At 39.6% G+C, this 26,771-nt stretch overlaps 1 protein-coding gene and 1 long non-coding RNA gene across 18 annotated transcripts in view; both read left to right on the top strand.

Annotated features, from left to right (window-relative positions):
• LOC123877396 (plasma membrane calcium-transporting ATPase 3) overlaps positions 1-26,771 on the top strand; it is a 251,475-nt gene that overhangs the window by 209,645 nt on the left and 15,059 nt on the right. For 9 of the 17 annotated variants that reach the window (XM_045924143.1, XM_045924141.1, XM_045924140.1 and 6 more), the window contains 16 exons: positions 1,635-1,728; positions 2,344-2,460; positions 5,516-5,562; positions 6,944-7,105; positions 7,796-8,011; positions 8,852-9,094; positions 9,593-9,831; positions 10,535-10,697; positions 11,306-11,407; positions 11,917-12,096; positions 12,861-13,055; positions 13,791-13,997; positions 14,479-14,677; positions 15,148-15,359; positions 15,826-15,977; positions 16,765-16,891. In XM_045924143.1, the coding sequence (XP_045780099.1) occupies positions 1,635-1,728; positions 2,344-2,460; positions 5,516-5,562; positions 6,944-7,105; positions 7,796-8,011; positions 8,852-9,094; positions 9,593-9,831; positions 10,535-10,697; positions 11,306-11,407; positions 11,917-12,096; positions 12,861-13,055; positions 13,791-13,997; positions 14,479-14,677; positions 15,148-15,359; positions 15,826-15,977; positions 16,765-16,891 (2,655 nt within the window). The remainder of the gene's footprint in view (positions 1-1,634; positions 1,729-2,343; positions 2,461-5,515; positions 5,563-6,943; positions 7,106-7,795; positions 8,012-8,851; positions 9,095-9,592; positions 9,832-10,534; positions 10,698-11,305; positions 11,408-11,916; positions 12,097-12,860; positions 13,056-13,790; positions 13,998-14,478; positions 14,678-15,147; positions 15,360-15,825; positions 15,978-16,764; positions 16,892-26,771) is intronic. The other 8 variants (XM_045924145.1, XM_045924151.1, XM_045924146.1 and 5 more) reach the window with 3 other exon arrangements.
• On the top strand, positions 20,012-25,166 carry LOC123877415. The gene is made up of 2 exons (XR_006798581.1): positions 20,012-22,638; positions 23,086-25,166. It is a non-coding gene; the product is annotated as an uncharacterized LOC123877415 (long non-coding RNA).

The following is a 26,771-nucleotide window of genomic DNA, read 5'->3' as shown; positions in this document are numbered from 1 at the left end:
GTACAACATGGGCTTTATTCAAGGACCAACAAATTCTTGAAATGCCGGCAACGCATTGGCGGTTCCTCCAAATGTTCATGGGCGGCGGTAATCACTTTTAACATCATGGTCACATGATGTTAAGTGATACCGCCCACTCGTTAGCTCGCAATTTTTATTTAAAAAAAAAACCCCTTATCTTTTCTGCCGGTTCTGCGTAAGTCAAGATCAAATTGTTGATAAGCAGAACATACGTCCTTATATCACTACAGCGCGGTGGTTTGATAACAATCATGCAATGCGACATTTTATCAATACCGTTTATTTACTATCTCTTGTAAAGATTTCTTTTTTTTTTGTTATCGCTAAGCACGTAATCAGTACAGCTTCCGGGAAGCAACTGTTTTAGTTTAGACATGCTTTTATCAGTAGTTTGATAGTTATGTTTGGGCATAGATAGAAATAAAAACAGGAACTGTTTTAAATCAAGCCAAAATCGAAGAATCACTACCCATATTATTATAAAGTAGCTTATGCCTGCGACTTCATACACGTGGAACTATTTTACCCCCTTAGGGGTTGAATTGAATAAAAATCCTTTCTTAGCGGATGTCTACGTCATAATAGCTATCTGCATGCCAAATCAGCCCGATCCGCGCAGTAGGTAGTTGAGCTATGCGTTGATGACCAGTCAGTCTGTCAGTCAGTCACAAAGAGCTAAGACATAAATAGAATAACAAACATTTAAAAAAAACAGATAAAAAAGAAACGAATAAAAAAAAAGAAACAAAAAAAAAAACAAAAAAAAAAAACAAATATCAGAGTATCAGAATCCTAGACAATAATTAATAATAATTAAGATGTAGCTAGTTATAGTTTAAAAATCCCCAACGAACTGCACATAGGTGCAGCAAGTAAAAATTAAAACCACAGCAAAACAAAAAAGGCAGAAAAAAAAACGCCATCATAGTACCGACCTACAACAGTCTCCGACGGCCATGTTGGAGGAAAAAAGGAAGGAACACATTAAAAAAAAAAGACCTAAATCCACGCGGAAAAAGTTGCGGGCATTAGTTAGTAGCCCATAATCTCTTGGAAGTACCGTATTCGAAAGATAGATAAAATAGTCAGATTGCGCATGTTAAGGCTAGTTATTTTACCTTAAATGTAGGAGTAAATCCTCATCATGATGTTCACCCATACCCGGCTCACTACTGAGAACGAGTCTCCTCTCAGAATAAGAAGGGTTTGGCCATAGTCCACCACGCTGGCCAAGTGTGGATTGGCGTAAAGAAATACTGTTAGTATAATAGGTCTTCTCAGACCTGGACGCGTTTGGAACCCTCGTAGCTTTAGATAGATAGATAGATAGAAAACTTTATTGCACACAAAATATGAAATAATCAAGGCAACACAAAGAAACTAAAAAAAATTGTATGCAAATGCGGCCTTATTGCTCAGAGCAATCTCCACCAGGCAACTTTTGGTGAAAGAAGAAACTAGGTGTGTTGGATAGTACTTTAGTTTTAAGTTTACTTAACTATTATTATCTCCATTACATCATCTTACAAATTGACCATCAAAAAGTGTACAAGATTATCTATTTTGAATAAATTATTTGACTTTGACTTTAATTTATACGTTTTGTTCCCCAGATCGACGAGTCATCGCTGACGGGTGAATCGGACCATGTTAAGAAGGGAGAATCTTTTGATCCCATGGTGCTATCCGGTACTCACGTTATGGAAGGTATGTAGACCTAAATAGTATAGTAAGTAAATCTTCCAAAAAGGTGTTACACCAAAATCTTTGTCTTATTTCCAATGCCCCTCTGATTATTATAGGAAGTCAGTTTTGTCCATGTTGTAGTCCAAAGACGAATCATACAATATTCACGGTTTTCAGATGTTTTTCATTTACTTGTGCTTGCTACGTGCCAAATTTCATGATTCTAGGTCAACGGGAAGTACCGTATAGGTTTTGATTCCCTTGACGGGTCTCGTCCGACAGACAGACAAAGAAGTGATCTTACAAAAGTCCCTTTTTTCCTTTTGAGATACGGAACCCAAAAAATAGACCAGAGATAGAAAGTTTTTTCGTAAACCAGCTTTTACATCTTTATAAATATTCTATATAATGATCATGACACTGATATTGCGTGCAATTTTGTTCCTATTGTGGTAACTAAGTGCCGATATAAACTCTAATGATCTTCGTTAAACCCACACATTAAAATTAAATATCTCCGACAAAAACATGTAACAAAGTATAGGAGAAAAACCAGTCAAGTGCGAGTTAGACGCGCACGCGAAGGGTTCCCTACCATCGTACAAGAAATAACAGTTTTATTGGTGTTGGTTGCAGGGTCGGGTAAGATGCTGGTGACGGCGGTGGGCGTGAACTCGCAGGCCGGCATCATCTTCACGCTGCTGGGCGCCGCCGTCGAGAAGGAGCACAAGGAGATCAAGCAGATGAAGAAAGGTCAGGGTCCGCCACTAGTGCTGCACCATACCTTACCCGCAGTCTTTTCTATGAGCCAATTGTTATGTCACGCTAACATTCTTTTCTACCTACGGCAAAGCCAAAAAGAAGGCAAGCAAATTGTGGAATCAACTCCCATCGGCGGTGTTCCCACTAGATTACTGCGTGGGGTTACTCAAGGCCCAAGGGGCGGACAAACAAATTCCTGAAAGGCTGGCGGTACCTCTAGTGCTGCAAATGTTCATGGCCGGCGGTAATCACTTAACACCAGGTGGCCCGGTTGAAATGAAATACATGTTAATGCCATACTCACCCTTCTTACCCCTGTTGTGTGACGTAACAATAAGGCTCACTACCCCTAGATTTAGAAACTCCCCATTGATTTAGAAACTTTTTCTGGTGTTGGATTTTGTTACTTTGAAAACCTTCTTACTTTCAAAATTGAAGAATAATTTTGGTCCATTCAACTTTATTTTTTAATTTCCTTTTCGCCAGTGAATTTCATAAATCTGTTATAGCTCAAATTAAAATACAACATTAGAAAAAGTATCCCCAAAAAGCATTAAATTGCAAATTACCTAGTAGTACCTAGTATATATACATTGCTCATTTAGTGAATAGAAATTAGACATCATGTAGCCTTTAAAAAGATTCGCTTACCGATGCTTGTTTCGTATATTATAAATATTACTGTAAATTGAATATTTGAGAACAGCAACCGCCGAGTTTCTGTTGGTTCTTACCGGTAGGAAAAACATACCAAACCAGTGGTCCTTTGAAGATTCAAAAGCACCTGAATAAAACATCATTTTATTTTATTTTTATTGGAAAAAACAAGCGCGCATTATTAACCAATAAGAGATGAAATGATTTCGTTTCTATGGGTGCTGGTGGGTGAATATAAAGCTTGGCCTAATCTAAATGAGCATTGTACTGTTGCTTGATTTAGGATAATACGAGATGATTGTATTGACAAGTGACGAATTTTTTTAATACTATTTTTAGGTGTTGCCATCCTATTTTATTGATAATTTTGAGAAAAGATATGATTTTTAGGTAGTTACGAAAAATATCATATGATTTTGGCAAAGACTGCGACCAGTTAGCACACTACGATAAATTCGAATTGCGTAAAACTTAACTTCTGAGTAAAAATAACGTAATACATACAAAAAAAAAAACAAAATTTTTACCAATGCTATCCTTAAAGAGTTTCAGATTAAATACAGTTAATTGATTACTAAGGGATTGTTTTTGTAAAATTAAAATTTTTTGCGCTTGCATCGTTCGCGCTTGCGATTCCATGATAAAATTGATGAATTATGTTTATTTTCGCATCTAGTATGGATTTATTCTACAAATCTCAAGGAAATTGTCTCAAAGAAACTAAAAATCACTTTTATATTTTATTTTTTTATGATTTATATCAGAAAGTTGTAACAATAAAGAGAAAAAGAAAGAAAAAGTGGACAGGGAACCACTTATCTCTATAAGATATATTTTGTCTCAATGGGCGCGATTCCAGTATTCGCCTAGGGTGCCTAGTTTGCTAGTGATAGTGCTATGCGTCACTTGTCATACAATGATCGCGGCAACCCGAGTGTAGTTGCATATAGTGTGTCATGAAGACATACCCCTCCATTGCCACCGCACTCCCTCCCAGAATGGGAACTTCGACCAACTAAACTGGTGAAACCAATTTTGCCAAAAAGCCATACTTTCATATAAAATCGAAAGTGTGTTTCTGTCTGATAGCTTATTACGGCCCATATGTTTATCCGATTTAGACAAAATTTGGTACAGTGATAGGTTGCATCTTGGGGACGGGCATAGGCTTTTGATCCCGGAAAATCAAAGAGTCCCCACGGATTTTTTAAAAACCTTGATCCACGTGGATGAAGTTCCAGTCATCATCTACTCGATACAGAAGTAACTTGCAAGTTGCATACTGTAGACAGACATAGATTACTTTTTATTCCGGAAAATCGACGAGTTTCCACGGGATTTGTGAAAACCTAAAACCACGCGGACAAAGGCGACTGTGCAATATTAATTAATTATTTAATGTTAAGAAAGAAGGCATTTCGAACCAGTGGTCGATGCATTTGATGATTGTAACATACTTGTAAAAGTTTAATTGAATAAAAAATATTTTGATTTGATTTGATGAGAAGAAGTTTTACCAGTTTAGTTTCTGATATGAGATTATTTTATTTGTTAACGTCGAAAAATTCAAAACGATGTTGAATATTTAGTACATTTATAGTACATCTTACGGTCTTGTTGAATTTTGATGTTGTGTTTAACTAATAGCCTGAGATGTCTTGCCCGAGCATGGTACTAGTATATAAGTTTATGATATGTTACTTTATTATATACCCCCGTAGTACCCCATTGATGTTAAACCCATAAGTTGATTATGCATATAAAATAATCTCGTTTCAGTTTTTATTTATATAAAAAATATATTTAAAATATACCTACCCTATAAAGCATTCATCTGTAAATGCAAATTAGTGGCTAAGCTCGAGCATTTGTGGCCAAAAAAATTGCACACTCCAAAATAAGATACATTAATATTTAACTAGAGCATATTTATAAGGGCCAATTTTCACAAGGACAGTTAAACTGGTTTAGATAAATTTTGCAATGCTGTCACTTTTTAGCAATAGCATAATATGGTTGCCAAAAAGTGACAGAAATATTTTTTTAACTAAATCATTACAAATGTTCTTGTGCAAGTGGGTATATAAATAAAAAACTTTGCATCAAATGCTCGAGTGCTATGACCCCTTAGATTTAGTTTCCACTGACATTTAGACCCTATCAATGACATCCGAATTTTTTTTCTCCACCCCCTCGACCCCGGCCTGCCGCACACCCTTCGCCGACGAAAATAAAACGAATCAAATAAAAAAAAAATCATACACATTAAAAAAAATTGCATCGTGTATATGTCGTGTTGACCGCATGATGTATAAACAATGATATCGTTACCATGTGTATGCTTGTGTAATACCCGCTGTTGGATAAACGGGCGAATTGGCGCGAGTAGAAGCCAAAAAGCAGCAGAAAAAGGGACAACGCAAGAGTCTGACAGGTAAGTAGTATCCTGTGCTATGCCCTGCTTTATTTACCCCGCGTACACTGAGGGGCACAAAAGTTGGTCAGTAAAAAAAATGCTTTCGTTAACACTCACGAGTTTCATAATAATTTTACCCTGAAGTGTACGATAGTAACATATTTCATACTTGTTACAGTATCACCAATTTTTTTGTTGGTTTCTTATGGCCGTGTGCTGAAACATCTTAGCGACTTAAATACGAGCAACTTAAATATTGACTGATTTTTGACATTTTGTCCTTACTGTCAAAAAAATTTACTTAATATTTTGGAAGTCATTTAGTTGTAAGGCACGTTTATATTTCAAGGAGCTCTAGACCTTGTTCGTCAAATTAAATAAAAATCGGCGTATTCTCAATGTTTTTTTACAAATGTTTTGTAAACCTTTGTAAACCTTGATGCAACAAAATTCCCTTTATGAAATATGTTACTATAACGAAATAGTAATCAAAATTATGCTGCATTCAGTTAAAAGCTAATTTAGTTAAAGTAATTACTATAAAAGTATTAGTTAATACACACCCATATCACACCCAAACATTACACTGCATTTAAAAGCATCCAAGTAGTTTTGACCGTAATTTTCATAGCTATACTTAGAATTTTTTATCTGCACCCATTTCTAAAATTATTTACAGGTTTTGAGCGGCGCTTATCAAATATGTAATATGATAATATGTAAACTGTACGATGTATTTTAATTACGCACTTTTTATTTTAATATTGATTTAATTATTTTTAACAGAATATTTTTGGTCCACTGTGTACTTTTGTTATTGTTTGGTATACAGTAAACATGCAATTGGCTTTACTATCTTGAGATAGTATTAAATATATTTTCTATAAAATGTGTAGAAGTGAAATTGTCATTTTGAATTGGCTTAATCAGTGTTTAAATTTAGTGCTTAAAATTTTTGTATAAATATTATTTAGTATCGCAAAGCCTACACCTTGTTTTTATGGTAAAAACACCTTGATTAGCAGTGTTTTTTGCAAAATTATTTGCTGTATGGAAAAAAATTGTATTAGCAAGTAATCTACCAACTCACCACAAAACTGACTTTAACAGATACTTTGATTATAATATTATCTATTTATAATTCGAAATTCTGAACAACTTATAATCCAAAATCATATTTCTATAACGAAAAATTCATTTTGTTGGTAATAATCCATCAATAATACATTTACTAACCAGCTCAGATACACTTCAAATTGATTAATAATTCGAAACACTTATTGTCGTTCAAGCTAATAACAACAACTCAAAATTCATTGAAAACACGACACGAAAGTATCAGAAATACCAAACGGTAGCAATCGCCATTCAAATTCATTAACAAAAAGCGCAACAACGCCAGGTGACGACGACTTGGCAGCCTCGGGCAACAGCCACGGCAACCACGCGCGGCCCGACGACAACCACGTGCCCGCGCCGCCCGCCGACAAGCCGCCGGCCGAAACCAGCCACAAGAAGGAGAAGTCGGTGTTGCAAGCCAAACTCACCAAACTAGCCATACAGGTGAGTGCAACCGACGATAACCACGTCCCATCAAAGTACCACTACCACTACCATTGTATAAGTCGCATCAGTAAAATCGTTCGCGCAGAAAAGCGCAACCAACGTCGACTTAACTCAAACTTGACGTTAATATACAGGAACGACAGAGACTTGTGCTACTTCGCTCACAATTCGCCAAAAAATGGTGCGTAGACAACAACCAATAGGGAACGGACGCGTGCTTTGATTGGTTAAAATATTTTTGCGCCTTCCAATAGTAAGGCTGAGATCTACAGAGCGCACTTTGACCATGCTCAGACCTAAGACACTGTTAAAACGAGACAGCATTATACCACTGGCATAAATCTGTCTCGTTTTAACTGAAACTTAAGCACGGTCAAAGTGCGCTATACTGATTTCAACCTAAAATTTCTGCATAGGCACATCAGCGGAATTATAAAATGGTAGTACTGTATGAATCTTCTTTGTTGTTTCGTCGGTTAAACATAATATTTGAGTGTTATAAGGGTTCCTATTTTTGGAGACACGCAATCGCTAAAAATGTAACTTCATAACACCTGTTTCAATGGCATGTATGAAGTGTTACACTATAAAATGCCTTCTTAAAATTTCCAACGGGCTTACAGGTCATTCTCCAACATATTTCGTAACTTGACCACGCTATAAAATGTCTGTTTCTTCTCTCGCCAGATCGGTTACGCCGGTTCAACGATCGCGGTGCTCACAGTAATCATTCTAGTCATTCAGTTCTGCGTACACACATTCGTCATCGAGGGCAAGCATTGGAAGGCGACGTACATCAACAACCTCGTCAAGCACCTCATCATCGGTGTCACCGTGCTGGTGGTCGCGGTGCCGGAGGGGTTGCCCTTAGCCGTCACACTCTCACTCGCCTATTCCGTTAAGGTATGTGACTAAAACTTAGGCGCCATCGCCACAGGCGAGGGAATCGCAACGAGTCCGACCTAGTATCATCATCGTCGGCGATAGTATCGCCCTGTGGAGGGAGATTGGCTTATAACTTCTATCGAATTTGGTAGCACGGCAAGACTCGCCACGATTCTCTCGTCCGTGGAAATGGCGTCTTGGGGCAGTCCCCTAGATTTTATCGGCCTTCCTAAGGAGGCTCATTAATGAGGATAATTGGTGTCCTAATTTCTTAAGAGTCCAGATATTTAATCCATATTCTTCATATCGATTGTCCCCGCCTACTCCAGCGAACACTTTCCTGCTAAGTTGCTTCCAAATTGCACGGTCTATTAACATCCTCCCTTCGAAGACTGTTGGCACATGCATCTACTTATACGATATCAAGAAGGTCTTTAATGGACATGAGAGAGCGGTGATAGCCTAGTGTCGGTCTCTATTTGGAAGGTCCAAGGTTTCAATCCCGGGCACCTCTGAACGTTTCTGAGTTATGTACGTTTTAAGCAATTAAATATCATTTGTTTTAACGGTGAAGGAAAACATCGTAGGAAAACCTGCATGCTTGAGTGTTCTCCATGATGCTCTCAAAGGTGTGTGAAGTCTGCCAATCAACACTTAGCCAGCATGGTAGATTTTGGCTAATCCCTCTTCATTCTGAGAGGAGACCGTACTCAGCAGGGAACCAGTAATGGGTTGATGATGATTGCAGTGTAATTATATTATATTTAAATAAGGATTCATGAAAAGTTAGTTGTGGGTCAACCAGCCTCGTTTTATTACATGGTGGCAGCGGTGGGATGATGACGAATTCCTTTCCAGAAAATGATGAAAGACAACAACTTAGTACGGCATCTCGACGCTTGCGAAACAATGGGTAACGCGACAGCCATCTGCTCAGACAAGACTGGTACCCTGACGACCAACAGAATGACAGTGGTGCAGTCGTACATCTGCGAGAAGCTGTGCAAGGTCACGCCCAACTACAGGGACATACCGCAAGAAGTCGCCGAGACCATGGTCGAGGGGATAGCGGTCAACAGCGCTTTCACGTCCAGAATCATGGTGAGAATATGCCTCTCTTACGCGTTTCTCTGTACAAACGTTTTACGCTACGTAGTATTAGATCTAAAACTTAACCAGATATCGATTTATCTCTATTCTCTACATTATCTTTGCCCTAAAACAGTAAATATGGTAAAACTATATTTATTTTGAAAGTAAAGACCATTGAAATATCTTTATTTTAAGTTAAATTTTGAGTCAACTTCATGCGTAAATAAACCATGTGACTGTACAATTGCATAACTATATTTTATTGGTTTTATGGCAAACATTACTTATAATAAATTCAAATGTCTTTAATTTAAAAAATGTTAATTAATTTGCAAAAAATTAAATTATACCAAACATTGCATATCACGCATCTCGCCTTTGAGTATATCATGCTCGTAAATGTTGATTGCAATAGCATGCTCTCACGCTTGACTTGAAATGTAATACATTCCTATCTTTCATATGTGAGATTGGGACTCGTTTTGACTTATCTTGTACCTCTTTCAGCCATCACTAGACCCCACCGGTCCACCAATGCAAGTAGGAAACAAAACTGAGTGCGCTCTTCTCGGCTTCGTAGTTAACTTAGGACAGAGTTACGAGGGCGTCAGGGAAAGGCATCCTGAAGAATCGTTCACTCGCGTCTACACGTTCAACTCCGTGCGCAAGAGCATGTCCACTGTCATACCTTATAAAGGGGGATATAGGCTGTATACAAAGGGTGCTTCCGAAATTGTTTTAAAAAAGTAAGTTGCCCAGTTATTGTCATAAATTAGGGGATAAGCTAAAATATACATGCACACAATTTGGACTAAAGTTAATACCATCATTTTTACATATCTTGCAGTTGAGTGCTACCTCTTTGCGCTTGGAAAATCCCAAACTTTTTAATTTTCTAAATAACCATATTAGCTATTTGATAGCTCTATGAGTTGAGATCTCTATTTCTCGTGATCGCTCTAAGGTTGAAATATATAGAGCACACATTGACTTTGCTTAGACTTAAGTTTCAGTTAAAACGAGACGGATTTATGCCAGCGGCATAACGCTGTCTCATTTTAACAGTGTCTTTAGTCTGAGCAAAGTTAAAGTGCGCTGTATAGATCTCAGTTTAAGCCGACACATTTGGAAAATAGGAGTAATCTTGTAAAAGTTAACTACAAGCATAAAGCCTGGGTAGATTTTTGCGGTAGTGGAGCGATGCGGGAGGGGTGTGATGACGTAACGCAAGAGAGAGAGAGAGAGAGAGACTCAGTGATTCGTCAACTTATGACAACTGTCACCCTCCCGCACCACTCCACTACCGCAGGAACCTCCTCAGTTATGCGCTATACCATTAATAATACCAATGGTAAATTATTTTGACGATTCAAAATCACTTGTAAAAGTTTACTTGAGTAAAAATTTATATTCTATTCTATACTAATGTTATCATAATTTTTTCCACAGATGCGCTTTCATCTATGGTCATGAAGGTAGATTAGAAAAATTCACCCGCGACATGCAAGATAGATTAGTGAGGCAGGTGATCGAGCCAATGGCCTGCGATGGACTACGGACGATATCCGTGGCGTATAGGGACTTCGTTCCGGGCAAAGCGGATATTAACCAGGTATGTATAGAAAATCTCGCCCAGGATATGCATGAACGATCAGTAAGGAGATCGACCGCATACGGTAATTTTATCATTCTTCTATGGCAAGATGTTAAAAAAAAACTCAATGGACTATACCTGTCATAGTCTACTATTTTCTATTCAACACACTCAAGTAATCCCCCCCCGGGTCGATACATACCCAACGACGACCAAGGGGTCCAAGACGCTAAACCATAAAGCATAAACATCATTTATTATCCAGAGTATGTAACGTTCGAAAACGCGGGTTATAATAGCATGCCTTGGTACTACCGGGTAGTAGTAGCTTGCAGGTCATAGAGACATAAAAGCACTACAAACCTAGTTGAAATATCTCAATACTTAATATTCAGTGTAATCAGGTGCGAAAATAGTGACGTTAATCATTCGATCTAATACAGTATACCTGTATGTAGTGTATGAGTGGTACTATATGATTAGCATCTTAATTCGTTTCTTTATTGGCACGCGTTATACTTGCCTAATTTATACCTTCTACGGCATTAAACCCTAAGCACGCCACTGCCATGAAGTGTACTCTTAAGTATAATGTACTTAAGTTGACTTTGCCGATTTGTCCACAGGTGCACATAGACCAAGAGCCCAACTGGGACGACGAAGACAACATTGTAAATAATTTGACCTGCTTATGCGTTGTTGGAATTGAAGATCCTGTCAGGCCAGAGGTGAGCGATATTAACCTATGAATTAAAGGTCTTACATTGATTTTTAAGTTGAACTTTTGGCCAAGTCTGTCATTGGACGGATGGTTTAACTTCGATAGTTTGAATACAGGATACATCATCACCTAATTTTTGGTATGATTGCAAGAAAACGCAAGACTACAGTTTTAAAAGTGAAAATTTATTTTTGTGTAAACATTAGTATGTCTCTGGTTCAACCTTGGAGTTTTGCCATCCTAAAATCGCTCAACGTGCCTAAAGAAGTTTCCACTTGTGTATTTTTGTATGAAATGTTACTAACCATTGATCTTAAAATAAATTAATCTTTTAAGGCCAATGATTTTTGACAGCCCTAGCCCTACGCCCTAGCCCTAGTGACTACGGTCAATTTGGGCTGCAAATTGCAAACACCAGTCTCAGTTTTTATCTAGCGCTTTGCTCTACAAAGTTTGGTGTAAAATGTAATCAAATAAATAAATAAAAATAAAAAAGGTGAGATAATTTTTTCCCAGGTACCAGAGGCGATCAGGAAATGTCAAAAGGCCGGCATCACGGTGCGGATGGTGACGGGTGACAACGTGAACACGGCGCGCTCCATAGCCGTCAAGTGCGGCATTCTCAAGCCCACCGACGACTTCCTCATCCTAGAAGGGAAGGAGTTCAACACCAGAATTAGGGACGCTAACGGAGATGTAATGGAAACTGCTTTTTTACTATCTAATATATATTCTAGGACTATATATTCTAGGACTTCGTCTGTGTTGGTGTTAGCTGGCGGGCGTGCTCTGACTTTTTGGAGTGTTTTTTTTTGTTAAAACTGACTGGAAAGCGCTCTAAGGGGGTGCCGTGCGTATGTCGGCGAGCGCTGGCACAGATGGGGTCCATACTTGTATAGTTTAACTAACTTGTTACAAATAACTACAAACTTGACATTGGCTAATCTTTGTAAAAGCCAGACGAGAGAGAAAAAAAATATATATATATATATTCTATACTTATTAATAGTGTCCTACCTAAGGTCCATTTTGACTGAAGCCGAAGGTTTAATAACCCTAAGAAATTCAATTCAAGATATATTATGCGTCTCTGATTATTTAGTGAATGGCTTCGAAATGTCAAAACTGACAAGAAATGACTTACGTGATGTTAGACCTTAAACGACGAAATGTGAAATTTTGTGTGGAGGTTTTGTCTAATCCTCTGAAATTCTGTAAATTTATTATCTTACCATACCCGTTTAAAAAACCCGTGGGAACATTGATTTTTCGGGATATATAAGCCTATATGGCGCTCTCCAGTTCATTAACTGTATCTATGCGAAAAATCACGTCAATCCGTTGCTCCGTTGCAGAGTTACTGATGGACAAGAAACAAACCAACAAACAAAATACACTTTCGTATTGGTAGTTTTTATACTACATCAGTTTATTATATACTTCACCCCATCACTCCTCAGGTACAGCAACACCTTTTAGACAAAGTGTGGCCGAAGCTGCGCGTGCTAGCACGATCGTCGCCCACGGACAAGTACACGCTGGTGAAAGGCATGATCGAGTCCAAGGCCTTCGACAAACGCGAGGTGGTCGCGGTAACTGGGGACGGTACCAACGACGGGCCTGCGCTCAAGAAGGCTGATGTAGGATTTGCCATGGTAAGTGGATACTTCTCTTTCCTTCTTACTTTTATACATGGCATGGTATATCAATTCTTTGAAAAGAGCAACCGCCGAGTTTCTTGCTGGTTCCTCTCGGTAGAAAAGGCATTCCGAACCAGTGGTAAATGCTCTTGACGATTCAAAAGTACTTGTAGAAGTCTAATTGAATAAAAATATTTTAAATTTTGATTTTTTGAATTTTCTCGGCACGTTTCCGCACTTAGGCCCGGTATCCACCAAAACGTAGAGACGAGGAGATTGATGTTCAGTTGAGCAATCAGATTCATAATAGATGATTGACTGTACGTACACATATCCTTTCCGTTCCGCTTAGGTCGATACAGGGTCCTAAGGACGTGGTTGCAAAATGATCGGCTGAGCGCTAACTGTATGATCACTGATGTAATTTTGAATTCAAAGCAGTGACCGCGCAATTTTAAAATGACCCTGTATTAAGGTTTACGGTTAAAGCAAAATACGTGAAAAATTTAAAGCATCAATAGGAGCTGATTGAATTTCGAAAGGTCGGTGGTTCAAATCCCTTTTGCACTATTGTCGTACCTACTCCTAGCTTTACGCTTAGTTGGAGGGGAGGAAAGGAGAATATTAGTCATGCTAACATGGCTACTAATCTTTTGCAACAAAAAAACACAACACTACTATACTATATTGTTACAACTTTCTGGGGCAAATAAAAAAAAATTAAAAAAAATTGGTGCCACCAAATTCCAGGGTATCGCCGGTACGGACGTGGCGAAAGAAGCGTCGGACATCATTCTAACAGACGACAACTTCTCGTCCATTGTAAAGGCTGTGATGTGGGGTCGTAACGTTTACGACTCCATTGCCAAGTTCCTTCAGTTCCAATTGACTGTCAATATTGTCGCCGTCATCGTCGCATTCATCGGTGCCTGCGCTATCCAGGACAGCCCGCTCAAGGTCAGCATACCCACATTATATTACCCATATTATGACACACTGAACATCAACTTGGAAAAAAACCGAGTTTTATTCCATTCGGAATGACCTGTCTAGTGCGTAGTTATATAAAGAGGACTCTGTCCTTTAACAGAAGCACGTCAGGGTAATATCTATCATCAATTTTTTTTTTGTACAAAATAGCGAGCAAACGAGTAGGCGGGTCACCTAGTGTTAAGTGATTACCGCCGCCCATGAAATCTTGCAGGAACCGCCGATGCGGTCTTTCGGGAATTTGTTGGTCCACCCCTTGAATAACCTCATGTTGTAATCTAGTGGGAACACCGCCGATGTATGGCAACAGGGTAAAGAAATCTTTTCAAGATCAGGATATATTTCGGTTTTTTTTTTTATATATATTCGAGAAATCCGCAATTTAAACGCATTCAAAAATTTCTTCAGGTATTGCACACACAATATATACATTTTCATATTTCCCCAGGCGGTACAAATGTTATGGGTGAACCTTATAATGGACACGCTAGCGTCGCTTGCGCTTGCGACGGAAATGCCGACCCCCGACCTGCTGCAAAGGAAGCCTTATGGTCGAACCAAGCCGCTCATCAGCCGCACCATGATGAAGAATATCCTCGGACAGGGTGTCTATCAGCTCTTCATCATCTTCACACTGCTATTTGTCGGTGAGTATACATACAGGCATAAGGAAAAAAGAAACAAAAAAAAAACAGAAAAAAGATAGTCAATGAATAAAAAAGCGATCTAGGTTGAAGAGGACTTGCCTAGAATATCCATATTCACTCTCGTCTTTTAGGTTATACGTGGTGGGAAACACGTACGCCGGAACGGCATTCCACACCTTAGCGGTTCGTATCCCTGGTTCTCCAAGACCCAGGCACCCACTTCTTAAAACTTAACTTAGACTTAATCTATTTTGGCTGAACGGGGCCCTGCCTCAGTCAGTCGACTGCATCGCTGATTTTCAGGTATGTGTGAGTGAGATCACAGGGTATTCGGGAGAGCAAACATACCGTACCTATTTATATTGATACTAGCCGAGTCTCTTGCTGGTGCTTTTTCGGTAGGAAAGGGATTCCAAACCAATACATCTAGGTTTTGACGTTAGGATAACGTTGTGTCCATCTGTCAACAGGCGACAAGATGTTAAACATCCCGTCGGGGCGAGGGCAGCAGCTGAGTTCGGAGCCGTCGCAGCACTTCACAATCATCTTCAACACATTTGTCATGATGACTCTGTTCAACGAGATCAACGCGAGAAAGATCCACGGCCAGAGGAACGTCTTCCAGGGACTCTTCACCAACCCTATCTTCTATTCCATCTGGATCGGGACTGCACTCTCGCAGGTACTGTACACTATTTTTAGGGTTCCGTACCTCAAAAGGAAAAAGAGAACCCTTAAGGGACCACTTCGTTGTCTGTCTGGGAATCAAAACCTATAGGGTACTTCCCGTTGACCTAGAATCATGAAATTTGGCAGATAGGTAGGTCTTATGGCACAAGTAAAGGATAAAAAAACGAAAAGCGTAAATTGGTGGTTACATCATAAAAAAGACTTAAAATGTGTTCATAAACTAATAATTAGATTTTTATTTATTTTTATGCATAATGGTTTTTGATTTATCGTGCAAAATGTCGAAAAACATACCGTTCCTTCCCCCTTCGAAGTTTACTGTTGTGTCAATTTGTTGTGTAACTTCTTTGACATTCCACCACAACCTTGAAAGGAACACGGCGCTACCATCTCCTAAATTCGTGACCACCCAATCAACAGAATCACTAATCTCATCCACATCCACCATCCAATTCCAGGTAGTAATTATCCAATTCGGCGGCATGGCCTTCAGTACGGCGGGACTGTCGATAGACCAGTGGCTGTGGTGCTTGTTCTTCGGCGCCGGCACGCTGGTGTGGGGGCAGCTCATCACCTCCATCCCCACCAGGAAGATACCCAAGAAGTTGTCGTGAGTTCCACTTCCTCTGCAGGCTCGGATTTCAATTTGTCCTTCAATCACGTCGCAAAGGAGCGACGGATCGACTTGATTTTTTTTAATAAAAATAGCGAGCAAACGAGCAGGCGGGTCACCGTGTGTTAAGTGATTACCGCCGCCCATGAACATTTGCAACACTATAGGTACCGCCGATGCGTTGCCGCCCTTTGATGAATTTGTTGGTCTGCCTCTTTAATAACCCCATGTTGTAAATCTAGTGATTTTTGCGTGGATATCATTAAAGAAGTAGAGAGTTGTTTGTACCCTTGTTGTTGACTTTCCTGCTCTGTGTTAATCTGCTGTTCCGTGGTTGAAGGACAAAAGCGTGATAAATGGCACGCTATCCTACAGGAACCGTTTATTTTTCTCGGGATAAGAAGTAGCCTATTAACTCTCCAGGTCTTTAACAGACTATATCCATCCAAAAAGTCACGTCAATCCGGTGCGACATGATTGATGGACAAACCAAAAAACTAACAAACAAACACACTTTCACATATAATGAGAGAGAAAGAAGAAAGCAAGAAAAGACGTTTAAAAAATAAAGCTGTGCCACAAGTTACCAGTTATACCTACGGTTTAGGTTATCCCGGCGCCTCTAATACTTGAGCATTAAAGTCAAAAGACCTCAAGCAGAAGAAGTGCCGGAATAAACTGTGTCATGTGTGTAATACGGGTAGTGATAGATGGAAATCACTTAATTTGGAAAAATAGCCATTAGAAGTTCAAATAAGCACACACGTCGCGCCGTTATGTCCAGATGGGGCCGTGGACAGCCGGACCCAGAGTCCATGCAGCCCGGGCCGGACTACGACTCGGACCTGGACAAGAAGCCGCGCGCCGGACAGATCCTCTGGATCCGGGGCCTGACGCGCCTCCAGACGCAGGTATGACGCGGGGGGACGGGTGCCGGGGGGATGGACGGATACGGGAGGATACAGGGAGTTTACCATACTAGTTAGGATTCTTTCTTTCTTCCCTCTGGGCTGGTTTCTGCACTTAAACGTTGCCGTCTATTGTGCGTGCGTTACTAGGTAGGATATCACTGATAATAATTTATTATAGTATAGTTCAGAATTTGTTCAGCTTTTGCGAGATTAAAAAGATTCAGTTTAGGGAATAATTAATTTAGGTGTTCGAGCCTTTAGGCTTGACCCACTGTGAGATAACCCTTTAAACATCAGCGCCATCTAGTAGTTCGTAACGAGACAACCCGAGCATTGATTCGTGTCGGCTCGGTGATTTGTGGAGGGGGGTCAGCGCACAGGCAGGTGGTGTCGGCCATTTTAATTTCAGTACGCTTTTGAATCTCAGCGTCGTCAGTAAGAAATTAATTCTACAGAATATTTTCAAACATTGAATAAAAATAAAAGATCATTCAAATGTAAGTACTCGTACCTACATTAGTAACTAACTAATCATTAACAATCTTACATGGGTGTCCGTAGTTTGATACGGAAATCACTCATGTAAGCTGGTGCTAAAATATGTTGCTCTTGCACATATAATATTCGTAGCTCACGCTACGAACTATTTCATAATGTTATTATGAAATTCTTGTCGTCTCGCAATGAACGACAAACTGCCAGAAAACCTTTCTTAGGTAATGGCAGAGTAGCACCATGACAGGTTGGAAAGGATTCCAGAGTCAGTCGTATCGACTGAGACGGGGGTCGCATCGATTGAGACGTCCAGTCGCATCGATAAGACTCCCAATCCAACGACCCATGCGCCCGGTCGCATCAATCGAGATGACCGGCCGCATCAATCGAGACGACCGGTCGCATCAATCGAGACGTCGGGCCGCATCAATCGAGACGTCGGGCCGCATCAATCGAGACGACCGGTCGCATCAATCGAGTTGACCGGTCGCATCAATCGAAACGACGCGGACGGGTCGTCACGTCAACTAGCACAACTCATCTCATACGACGTTTTCGCTACCTTTCCAGATTATGGCGTCCACAACTATGGGAGAACTATGTCTCAGACCAGTCTCACCAGAACAAGAAGGTTTCTTCTCCAGAATAATTCAAATTATTGAAGATACCTACCCCGACGACTGGAGGTCGTGGGAGATCCAAGATCTATCTTACTCAGACTTGTTTGGGGAAAAGATATCGTCCTACATAGAGGCAAAATTAAGATTCGCAATACCGACGGCCGAGATGGCTATGGCATACTGCCCAAATGACGCATCTCTATCGGAAAAGAAATATCGGTTGATTAAAAGGAAATTACTAGAATGGCCTCTGGGGAGGGCGTTATTATATTCCCCGCATAGCATTATGGAGAAGATCCATGATAAATCCTACGAGGATTTTATTAAGACAGTGAAATTACTGAAACCGCGGCTGACGTCAAGAGATGAAACCTCGACTAGCGAATGCACACTGAGAAAAAGGGGCTCGACATCCCCTATCAGCTTGCGTGGCAACAAAACACCACGCCACGAATCGTCAGAAACAAACTGGGTTCCCGTGACAGATTCATTCATGGCAAAAATGATGGATCTCCTTACAAAACAAACCCAAGCGATCGAAAGCGTAGCAAGCCGGGTTTCAATGCTCGCCTCTAAGAGTGACCGAGGCACTTCCGAACTAGACGAGTCTTTCGAATCAGTACCAGACAGTACCGAACCCGAAGATGTATTTGAAAGCCCCTCTCTGAATGTTCTGCCCCAGGAAAACACCTCATCATCAAGCACCCCAATGGATGCCGATTCTGAAGAAGCTACATTACTGGCGCAATTCGCCGAGGCCCAGCGACGACTGGCCACTATTAAGGGAACCGACAGTATTCCACAGTGTGACTTTTCACCTTCCACAACGGAAGCGGAACCCAAACTGGCCAAGGCTGATCCGAACCTCGTGGATCAAGGTCGAAAGTGCCAACGACTGAATGAGGACGGATGGAAGAATATTAGATATGCCGACGTGCAAAAAACCTTCCATGCTACGCCAGTGTTTGCGGCACTTAAAGTAAACAGTCATTTAGCAACATTGACGCCTAACTGCTCTTCAACAGCACAACTAGAGAAGACAGATATGACCCTGGGGGCCATTACATATGGATTGCTGCTGCAAAGAAAAGCGTTCCAGGAAGCCTGCCAAAAAATGGATCCTAACACCCGCAGGGAAATCCAAGATCGTATGCTTGGCGCAGACAGCCCTTTTAGGAAAATTTCTGACGGGCTACTGCAATACTCTTGTGGCAGAAGGGCCGAAATCATTCAAGCCCGAAGAGAGACCTACAAACCTGCGAACAAAGTACTGAGCAATATTCTTCATGACATACCACCCTCTGACACTCACCTATTTTCTGAAGAAAAATTATCCGAAGTGATAAAAGATCAGGGCGGGGCACATAAGATCTTTCCGAAGAAAAATAGTCCCAATAATAAGACTGGAAAGAAGAATTCAGCCTCAAAAGGATCTAAAAACTTTAAAGAGTATAGCCACAAAAATAAAAAACGTCCGGTACTAACAAAGCCAAGACCTCTCAAACCACTACAAAGAAGCCCTAATTCGCAGGTATTTCTAGCTGGTCAGCTTGGCTTTAACTTAGATCTATGGGAATCGTTAGGAGCATCAGAGACAATCTTAAATGTTATAATGGGGTTTTTTTTTAATTCACTATAAGTAAGCGCTTGACCACAATCACACCTGATGGAAAGTGATGATGTGGTCTAAGATGGGACGCGTTTACCTAGAAGGTGCCTATTCACTCTTGTTTTAAAGATACCCGGATTGTAATTGGTAGGAAACAAAGATCGCGGAAGAGTATTCCAAACCTTAGCCATGCGTATGAGGAATGAAGACGCAAAACGTTTCGTGCGTGTAGATGGAATGTCAACGACATAAGGATGGAAACTCGCCCGACGTCTTGCGGTTCGGTGGTAAAATGGTGAAGGGGGGACAAGATCTAAAAGTTCCTGTGCACACTCTCCGAAATATATCCTATAAAACACCGATAAGCCGGCGACCTTACGGCGGTGTTCGAGACTTTGAAGTTTCGCCAACAAAGGAGAGTCTTCGCCTATAAGTCTCCTAGCTCGACGGTCAACGGCATCCAGAGCCGCTAGTTGGTACTTAGCGGAGCCATCGTAGAGGTGACTGCAGTACTCCATGCACGACCTGACTTGTGCTTGATACAAAGTAATCAGTTGGCGCGGCGTGAAGTACTGCTTGACCTTGTTAAGAATGCCTAGTTTTTTTGCGGCGGTCTTGGCTTTGGCTTCGATGGATCTTCCGAAGTTGATGTTAGCCGAGACGTCGAGACCTAGGAGATCGATGTGGTCAGTGATGTTAATAGATATATTCCGGAAAGTGGGAGTCAAGGTAAAAGGACTCCGTTTTGCTGTAAGTACCGTACCTACATGTGGCAACTTTGCTACTCCTCGCTACAGGTCGTCGCGTTCATGAATTAACGCTGCTCCACATTGACGCGGAACACTGTCAGGAGAGCAAATCATATTCTGGCCCTCGTTTGGGTCAAAAACAGATAATGCAAATTATTGGCAATCGGGTTGGTGCCTGTCAAAGAGCGATAAAACTACGTTTGACCTCTGTTATTGGATACCAAAACTGATAAACAAATCAGAACAGCGGAGGAAAGCAGATCCATCTTTAACGAACTTATTCATCACTACTCGGAACAGAGTCAAAGCAGCATCTAGATCTGTAATAGCAGGCTGGTTAAGACTAATTCTGAAAGATGCTAAAATCAAGGGCTCTCCCGGCAGTTTCAGGTCAGCTGTTGCTACAGACAACTGGGTTAACAAGAACCTGGATATTGATGAGGTGCTACGCAAAGGTAATTGGCGTAGCAGCTCAACTTTCTTGAAACACTACTTTAAGTAAGTAGAGACTAGAACAAGAAATGTTATTGCAAATCATAAACATACCTTACCGGCTTCACCTCACTTCGATTCCTGAAATTGGTACTGAAATTAAAATGGCCGACACCGCCTGCCTGTGCGCTGACCCCCCTCCACAAATCACCGAGCCGACACGAATCAATGCTCGGGTTGTCTCGTTACGAACTACTAGATGGCGCTGATGTTCAAAGGGTTATCTCACAGTGGGTCAAGCCTTTCGGCTGAAACCTAAATATACGTTTTTTACCCTTCGCGGGAAAAACGTTTCTATTTTATTATTGATAATAATTTACTATAGGATAGTGCAGAATTATTCTTGAATTTTAGGGGATAAATAGGATTCAGCTTAGGGAATAATAATTTATTGATAAAAATTTATTATAGGATAGTTCAGAATTTGTCATAAGCTTTTTTTGGGGGATAAATAGGATTTATCTTAGGGAATCAAAAGATATACAGGGAAAAACACGACTGATATTTATTATTTATTATGGAAAAGGTAATAGGGTTTCTGAGGGGATGAATATAATAGATGTAAAATCACAAAATCTATGAAACGGCACAATAGCTACAAGTTTGCCTACATGAAATAAATAATGTCTTTTTTTAATGTGAGGATAAGTTTTTATAAAGATACTGATCTGATTGAAAAGAGACTGATGAGAATTTATTATAGGATAGTATTCAATTTGTCATTAAGATTTTGAGAGTATAAGATTGAGCTTAAAAAGAGTAGAAGAAGTATTTTGCCATTTATAATGAGTCTCAGAGTAGTACAAATTAGTTCATAATTTAGTTATAAATCTTCAAAAAACTACTAGCGTTTTTAAAAAAGTTTTCTATCGTAATGTATCCGTCAAGTATCCGTCCATGGGAATTGAGGCTTTGATGAAGTTAAAGTCGCATTTACTTGGGTTTTTGCCGTATTTTGTGTAATCTTGCGCAAATTGTACGTTTAGCGGCCATTATACCCTATCCACGGAAATAAGTTAGAATAGTGCTCTCTCTGTTACGTAATCCCATACAAATGATAGAGACAAAAATCTCAGTGGTCGTTACCCATTTTGACTCACCAACCAATCACAAATGAAACTGTTTTCTAGTTGAATTTCGAATGTTTAAAAAAAAAAAATAAAAAAAAAATTGAATTTGTAGTGTTTTTGGAAATATGTTTGTGATTGGTCGGTGACTCAAGATGGTTAACGCCCATTGAGGTTTTTGGCGCATTTGTATGGGATTAGTAACAGAGAGAGCGGTATATTAACTTCTTTCCGCGAAAAGAGTATGAGTATGGGAATAAATGTGGGGGTAATGGTTTTAAGGGCAAAATTGGTTTGAAAATGGGTTAAGATTCGGTTTTAAATCTGATAAATAACAGCCATTTTGGTTGATATTTCAGAAGTGTGATGAACTTCTAAAATGACTGTTGTTTACTGGCCATCTTTTGCAAATGTGGATTTTTTCATAGTTATTATTTGCAAATGATGGACAGACATACTTTGGTCATAGGTCATACATCATGAATGATTAGGCTGAAAATACAAAATTAAAAAAAAAAAAAGTTAAATCATGATGCTACCTAACAGACTTAGTTATATTTTACTGTAGAAAGTTTACTCCGAAAATACAAAAAAGGAGTAGAATTTGTGCAGTAACATAAAAGTATAATGATTATGAAATAATAATAAATGATATGGAATTAAAAATGATAATGCTAATAAAATAGGAGTGGCAGTGCGTGTTCGTGTTATATAGGTGCTGATTCTGAGCGCAACTTATTTTTAGAGTATTTGCTTCTCTTTCTTACCAATGTAATAGGAACGGGACAGACAAACTTAATTTCATTTAAACGGAATTTACATTACGAAATTAGTGGCACGAAAACGACATTAATTTCATCATCAGTTGCACGTGTAAATCACGAAGTTAGATATTTACACGTGCAATAGATAGTGAAATTAATGTCGTGAAACTAATTTTGTGCCATTAATTTCGTAATGTAAATTCCGCTTTAGAACTGTCAAACCTCATTACTTAAGGTGCCAGTCGTGAGCCTATTGTTTTTTGTAGAACACACTAAAATTTAGAGTCTTCACACTTGCTATTCATTATCGGCCGTCCTACTTTAGCAATATTAAAAAGAAAAGGATGCAGATACTCTAAATTTAGTTTTTGAGACAAACATCAGAATCGACGCCATAGAGGGATAAGTTGAGGTTACAGCAGAACTGTTACGTTTAGCAGTCAACAGGTCAACACAGCGAATACCTTGGGCATCCTACGCTAAGTCGATATTATTGTCCGTTTATATATTCTTTTATACTAATTTTTGCATACAAGCCGATATATCACCATTTTTTCGATACTATGCATTCATATATATAGTAAAGTCATAGAACAGTATAGAGATTACGCTGATTCATTTTTATATTATTATTACCTACACATTTTTTGATTTATTGGTACAGTAAGCCGGAATTCACAGTTCGATTGAGATTTGACACTTGTATAAATAAATTTTTGCGATAATGAATTCAAACTTTCAAGACTTGACGTTTGATTTCATTTTATTACTTTTCATTTTTTTTTTTTTGAGTTCATTTCTTTTTTTTACATCTAGTGGTTTTCCTTTTTACTCTCCTGGTACTTCTGTTCTATTCGATAGCTATTGTTTCCATACCTACACAGAGAAACACTTTACAGAGTAATGAGTAGTTAAGCTATATTACTTTGGCCCATTATTAACGTAGTTGAAAATTGTTCGGTCGCTAATTTTGATATTAGTCTTTAAAAAATAATTTGTTTCGTAAAAAAAAATGGACGAAATTGGCAACCGAACAAAACTGTTATAGATTTTATCTTTTCTAAAACTTAATAATAACAACTCGGTTTCATGACATCCTATTCTATTATCTTTGTATTTTCAGCTCAGCTCAACTTAACTTTTCAGTCTACAGCTATCACTGTCTTGTAATACTTGTCTTTCTGTACGGATGTCGTGATGCCGGGCTGACCCGGTTAGATACACTAGGTAGTCTAAACATCGCGAGTAACGACCATTGCATGCTCGAGTACCGATACAGTCTGACGCTTCCCAAATGTTGATCACTTATTTATTTATGATTTAATGAATCCCCGAGTTGACTGTACCGCCCCAGCTCCCACCCATTGGCATGCGATTGATGTAGGCTGTGACGATGTTACTTATCCCTCATTACGAACCCTCAAACAGTCACTGTGACTAGACCCCCGATAGATCGATAGATATATCACTCAACACAACATCGCGATATTAATATGACTGTTTCTTTTTCTCTCTATCTTTTATTTAGTCATACTGACTGTTTGATTTGTTTTTTTATTTACTATTTTTGTCTGTTTTTTATTTTACTTTGTTAAGAATAGTGTTTTTTTTTGCTTGTGAAACGCCAACCCGATACATCCTCGCTACTGATCCAAAGCAACCCGAGCTCTGTTTGAATGATTGAGACGCCGTCTGCACCCGCAGCCGCGGCGCAACTAACCGTAACATGCGTCGCGACGCATAGTGCATACCGATCGATACAAGCAGTAACGTGTTCATTTCGATTTCATTATTTTCATGTATTATTTTTGTATGCCGGATTGTGTTCAGTTACTGCTGTTAAAGAAACGATCAATTTGAGTGTGGAGTGGATTTTTCTTGATAAAAAAAATAGTCGTACACTATTGTAGAGCATGCCGTGAGCGCTCGCGTACTAACAAGTTAACCGTCTCGGTCGACCCGTCTCTTTCCTTTGCCGTTGTATTGTCAATGTTTTATGTGTTTTTTAATGTTTTTGTTATGTTTGTTTTTTTTTTGTTTGTGAATGTTGTCCCTTAGAGCCGTTTCCGGGGGCTGTTGTCAGTCAGGGGCGTAAGCGTCAAACTGGGCAGCGAAGAGTTTTACTGTCTGTAGTTTTGCCTTGCCTTGCCGTTGGAAAATTGCCTTCATTGTGTTATTTTGCGTATTTTGTTAGGCTTGTTGTAGTGTCCGTATGTAATATGTATTATAGTGGAACATCTAGGGGTGGCGGTTGGCGGTGAGTATAACGTAGATCATAACACGTTCCCGATTTAATTAAACTGAATAACTAAACCAGTGATTTTGTTTAGCTTCCTAACTTTCACGATACTATAATTGCGGTCTTGCCAAAATGTATTCAAAGTTGACCTCCAAGTTTTGGGTAACGGAACCACGATTTTGGTAAAACTCAGTTATACGATCGTCGAGACCTCGTAGGCCCGGTATAATCGTTCCTCCTTGGCTCCCGGACATTGGATGTGTATTACTAAAATTGAACATGGCATGCTAGAAATATAAGTGAGTGTTTTCATATAAAAATCCATACTAAAAAGGTACGAGATAAATAGCGAGCCACCACCATAGAGTCGTATGGAATTCGAATTAGATTAAAATTTGAAACGCTGTAAATCGAAATTTAAATAAGACCATGGTAAATACGTGTACAAGGTGACAGGCATCGCACCGTGCATCTAGGCGACATCGGTAGTGTCCCCGGTCCCAGCATCTAGGTGTCATCTCCCTGCGTTGTGTAGGCGTAGTTTAGCCGATCTTCAGGGTAGCTGTGGCCTCGAATCGAATCCTTATTTTTTTAATTTTCGTTCCTCATTTTATGTTTTTGGTTTGTTTCTCATTCTGTTGGCACTTCAGGTCATATTCGTATCACTGGACACCGGCATACATGCCTCATGCGACACCGAACACAAACTCGTCTCTATGTTCACCCGCCAGCTGTGCCCGCGTTTTATTTCGCGTGCATGTCTACATAAATATTATTTCATTCGACGTTTTATCGTACTGTACGTATTCTATCGCTCTAAGCCCTTACCCCAGATTTCTTCATTATCTGACCCTAGTGTTTTTTTTCAACGTTATTAATTTGTTAACAATATTAACGGTTAAACTGTGAAAAGCCGGTTGTAACAAATTGTTCGACAGCTATCAGATCTTCATTTCCATTCTGACATACGAACAGACGCGACCGGTCAGTCGTTGTGTACATTTTCGTGTTCTTACATCGCCAAACACCAATTGTCCCATTACCTTCCATGTACAGACACCGATTATTTATGATTCTATTAATATGTAATACTATAAAGGGTCTGTTTCCGTGTTGGCCTGCTTGTAGCTACAGCAGATATGGGGACAAAAGTTTCGGTTAAGAAACACCGAAACATAAAACAAACTAACTTGATCGTCCGGACGTCATCTATAGAAAACAATGAAAAACTAAGTTCTACCTTTTTATTTTCAATTCTCGTTCATTTTACCTCCCTTGTCGACTTGTTTATTGTTTTCACCTTTGTTTATTCTAACCAAGTTTTATTAAAATTAGTAACTCAGTGTACCTACAACATTTTTGTAGTTATTCATGTTTGGTCATGCCATAATTTTGTTTACTTTAGTGATTAGTCTGATATTATGGATATTTTTTATTTCTAATGGGATACTGTCAAATAAGATGACCTTGAAACATTTAGTTTGACTGCGACAATGGACCAAGCTCCATTGTGGTTACTGATAGTATAGAGATTCCACTACGTGTCTTGCGACCAGAAAATTCGTTCTTGCATTATTTTCGATGATATTTCAATGCCAGTTTTGTCTATCCGTTTATATAAATCCATCGCACTCCTTCGATTCATCTTCGCACCCGTAGCCACTATCACATTCTTCGTTTCGACGCCATTCTGAAGACTCGACCCTCTCCCTGCAATTTCATTCTTCACACGATACGATCTGTATCAGTTTTGCCATCGGATGGTTTTCCGTGATGATGCCGGACGAGCGAGTCTCCCCACGCGCCCCATATCTGCTGCCGGTGTAAAGCTAGGGCTGCGTGGCG

The sequence above is a fragment of the Maniola jurtina genome, chromosome 23 (assembly GCF_905333055.1).
Source record: "Maniola jurtina chromosome 23, ilManJurt1.1, whole genome shotgun sequence".
Lineage (NCBI taxonomy): Eukaryota > Metazoa > Arthropoda > Insecta > Lepidoptera > Nymphalidae > Maniola > Maniola jurtina.
The sequence above is the reverse complement of the archived record's forward strand: the minus strand, read 5'-3'. Positions and strand labels throughout refer to the sequence as shown.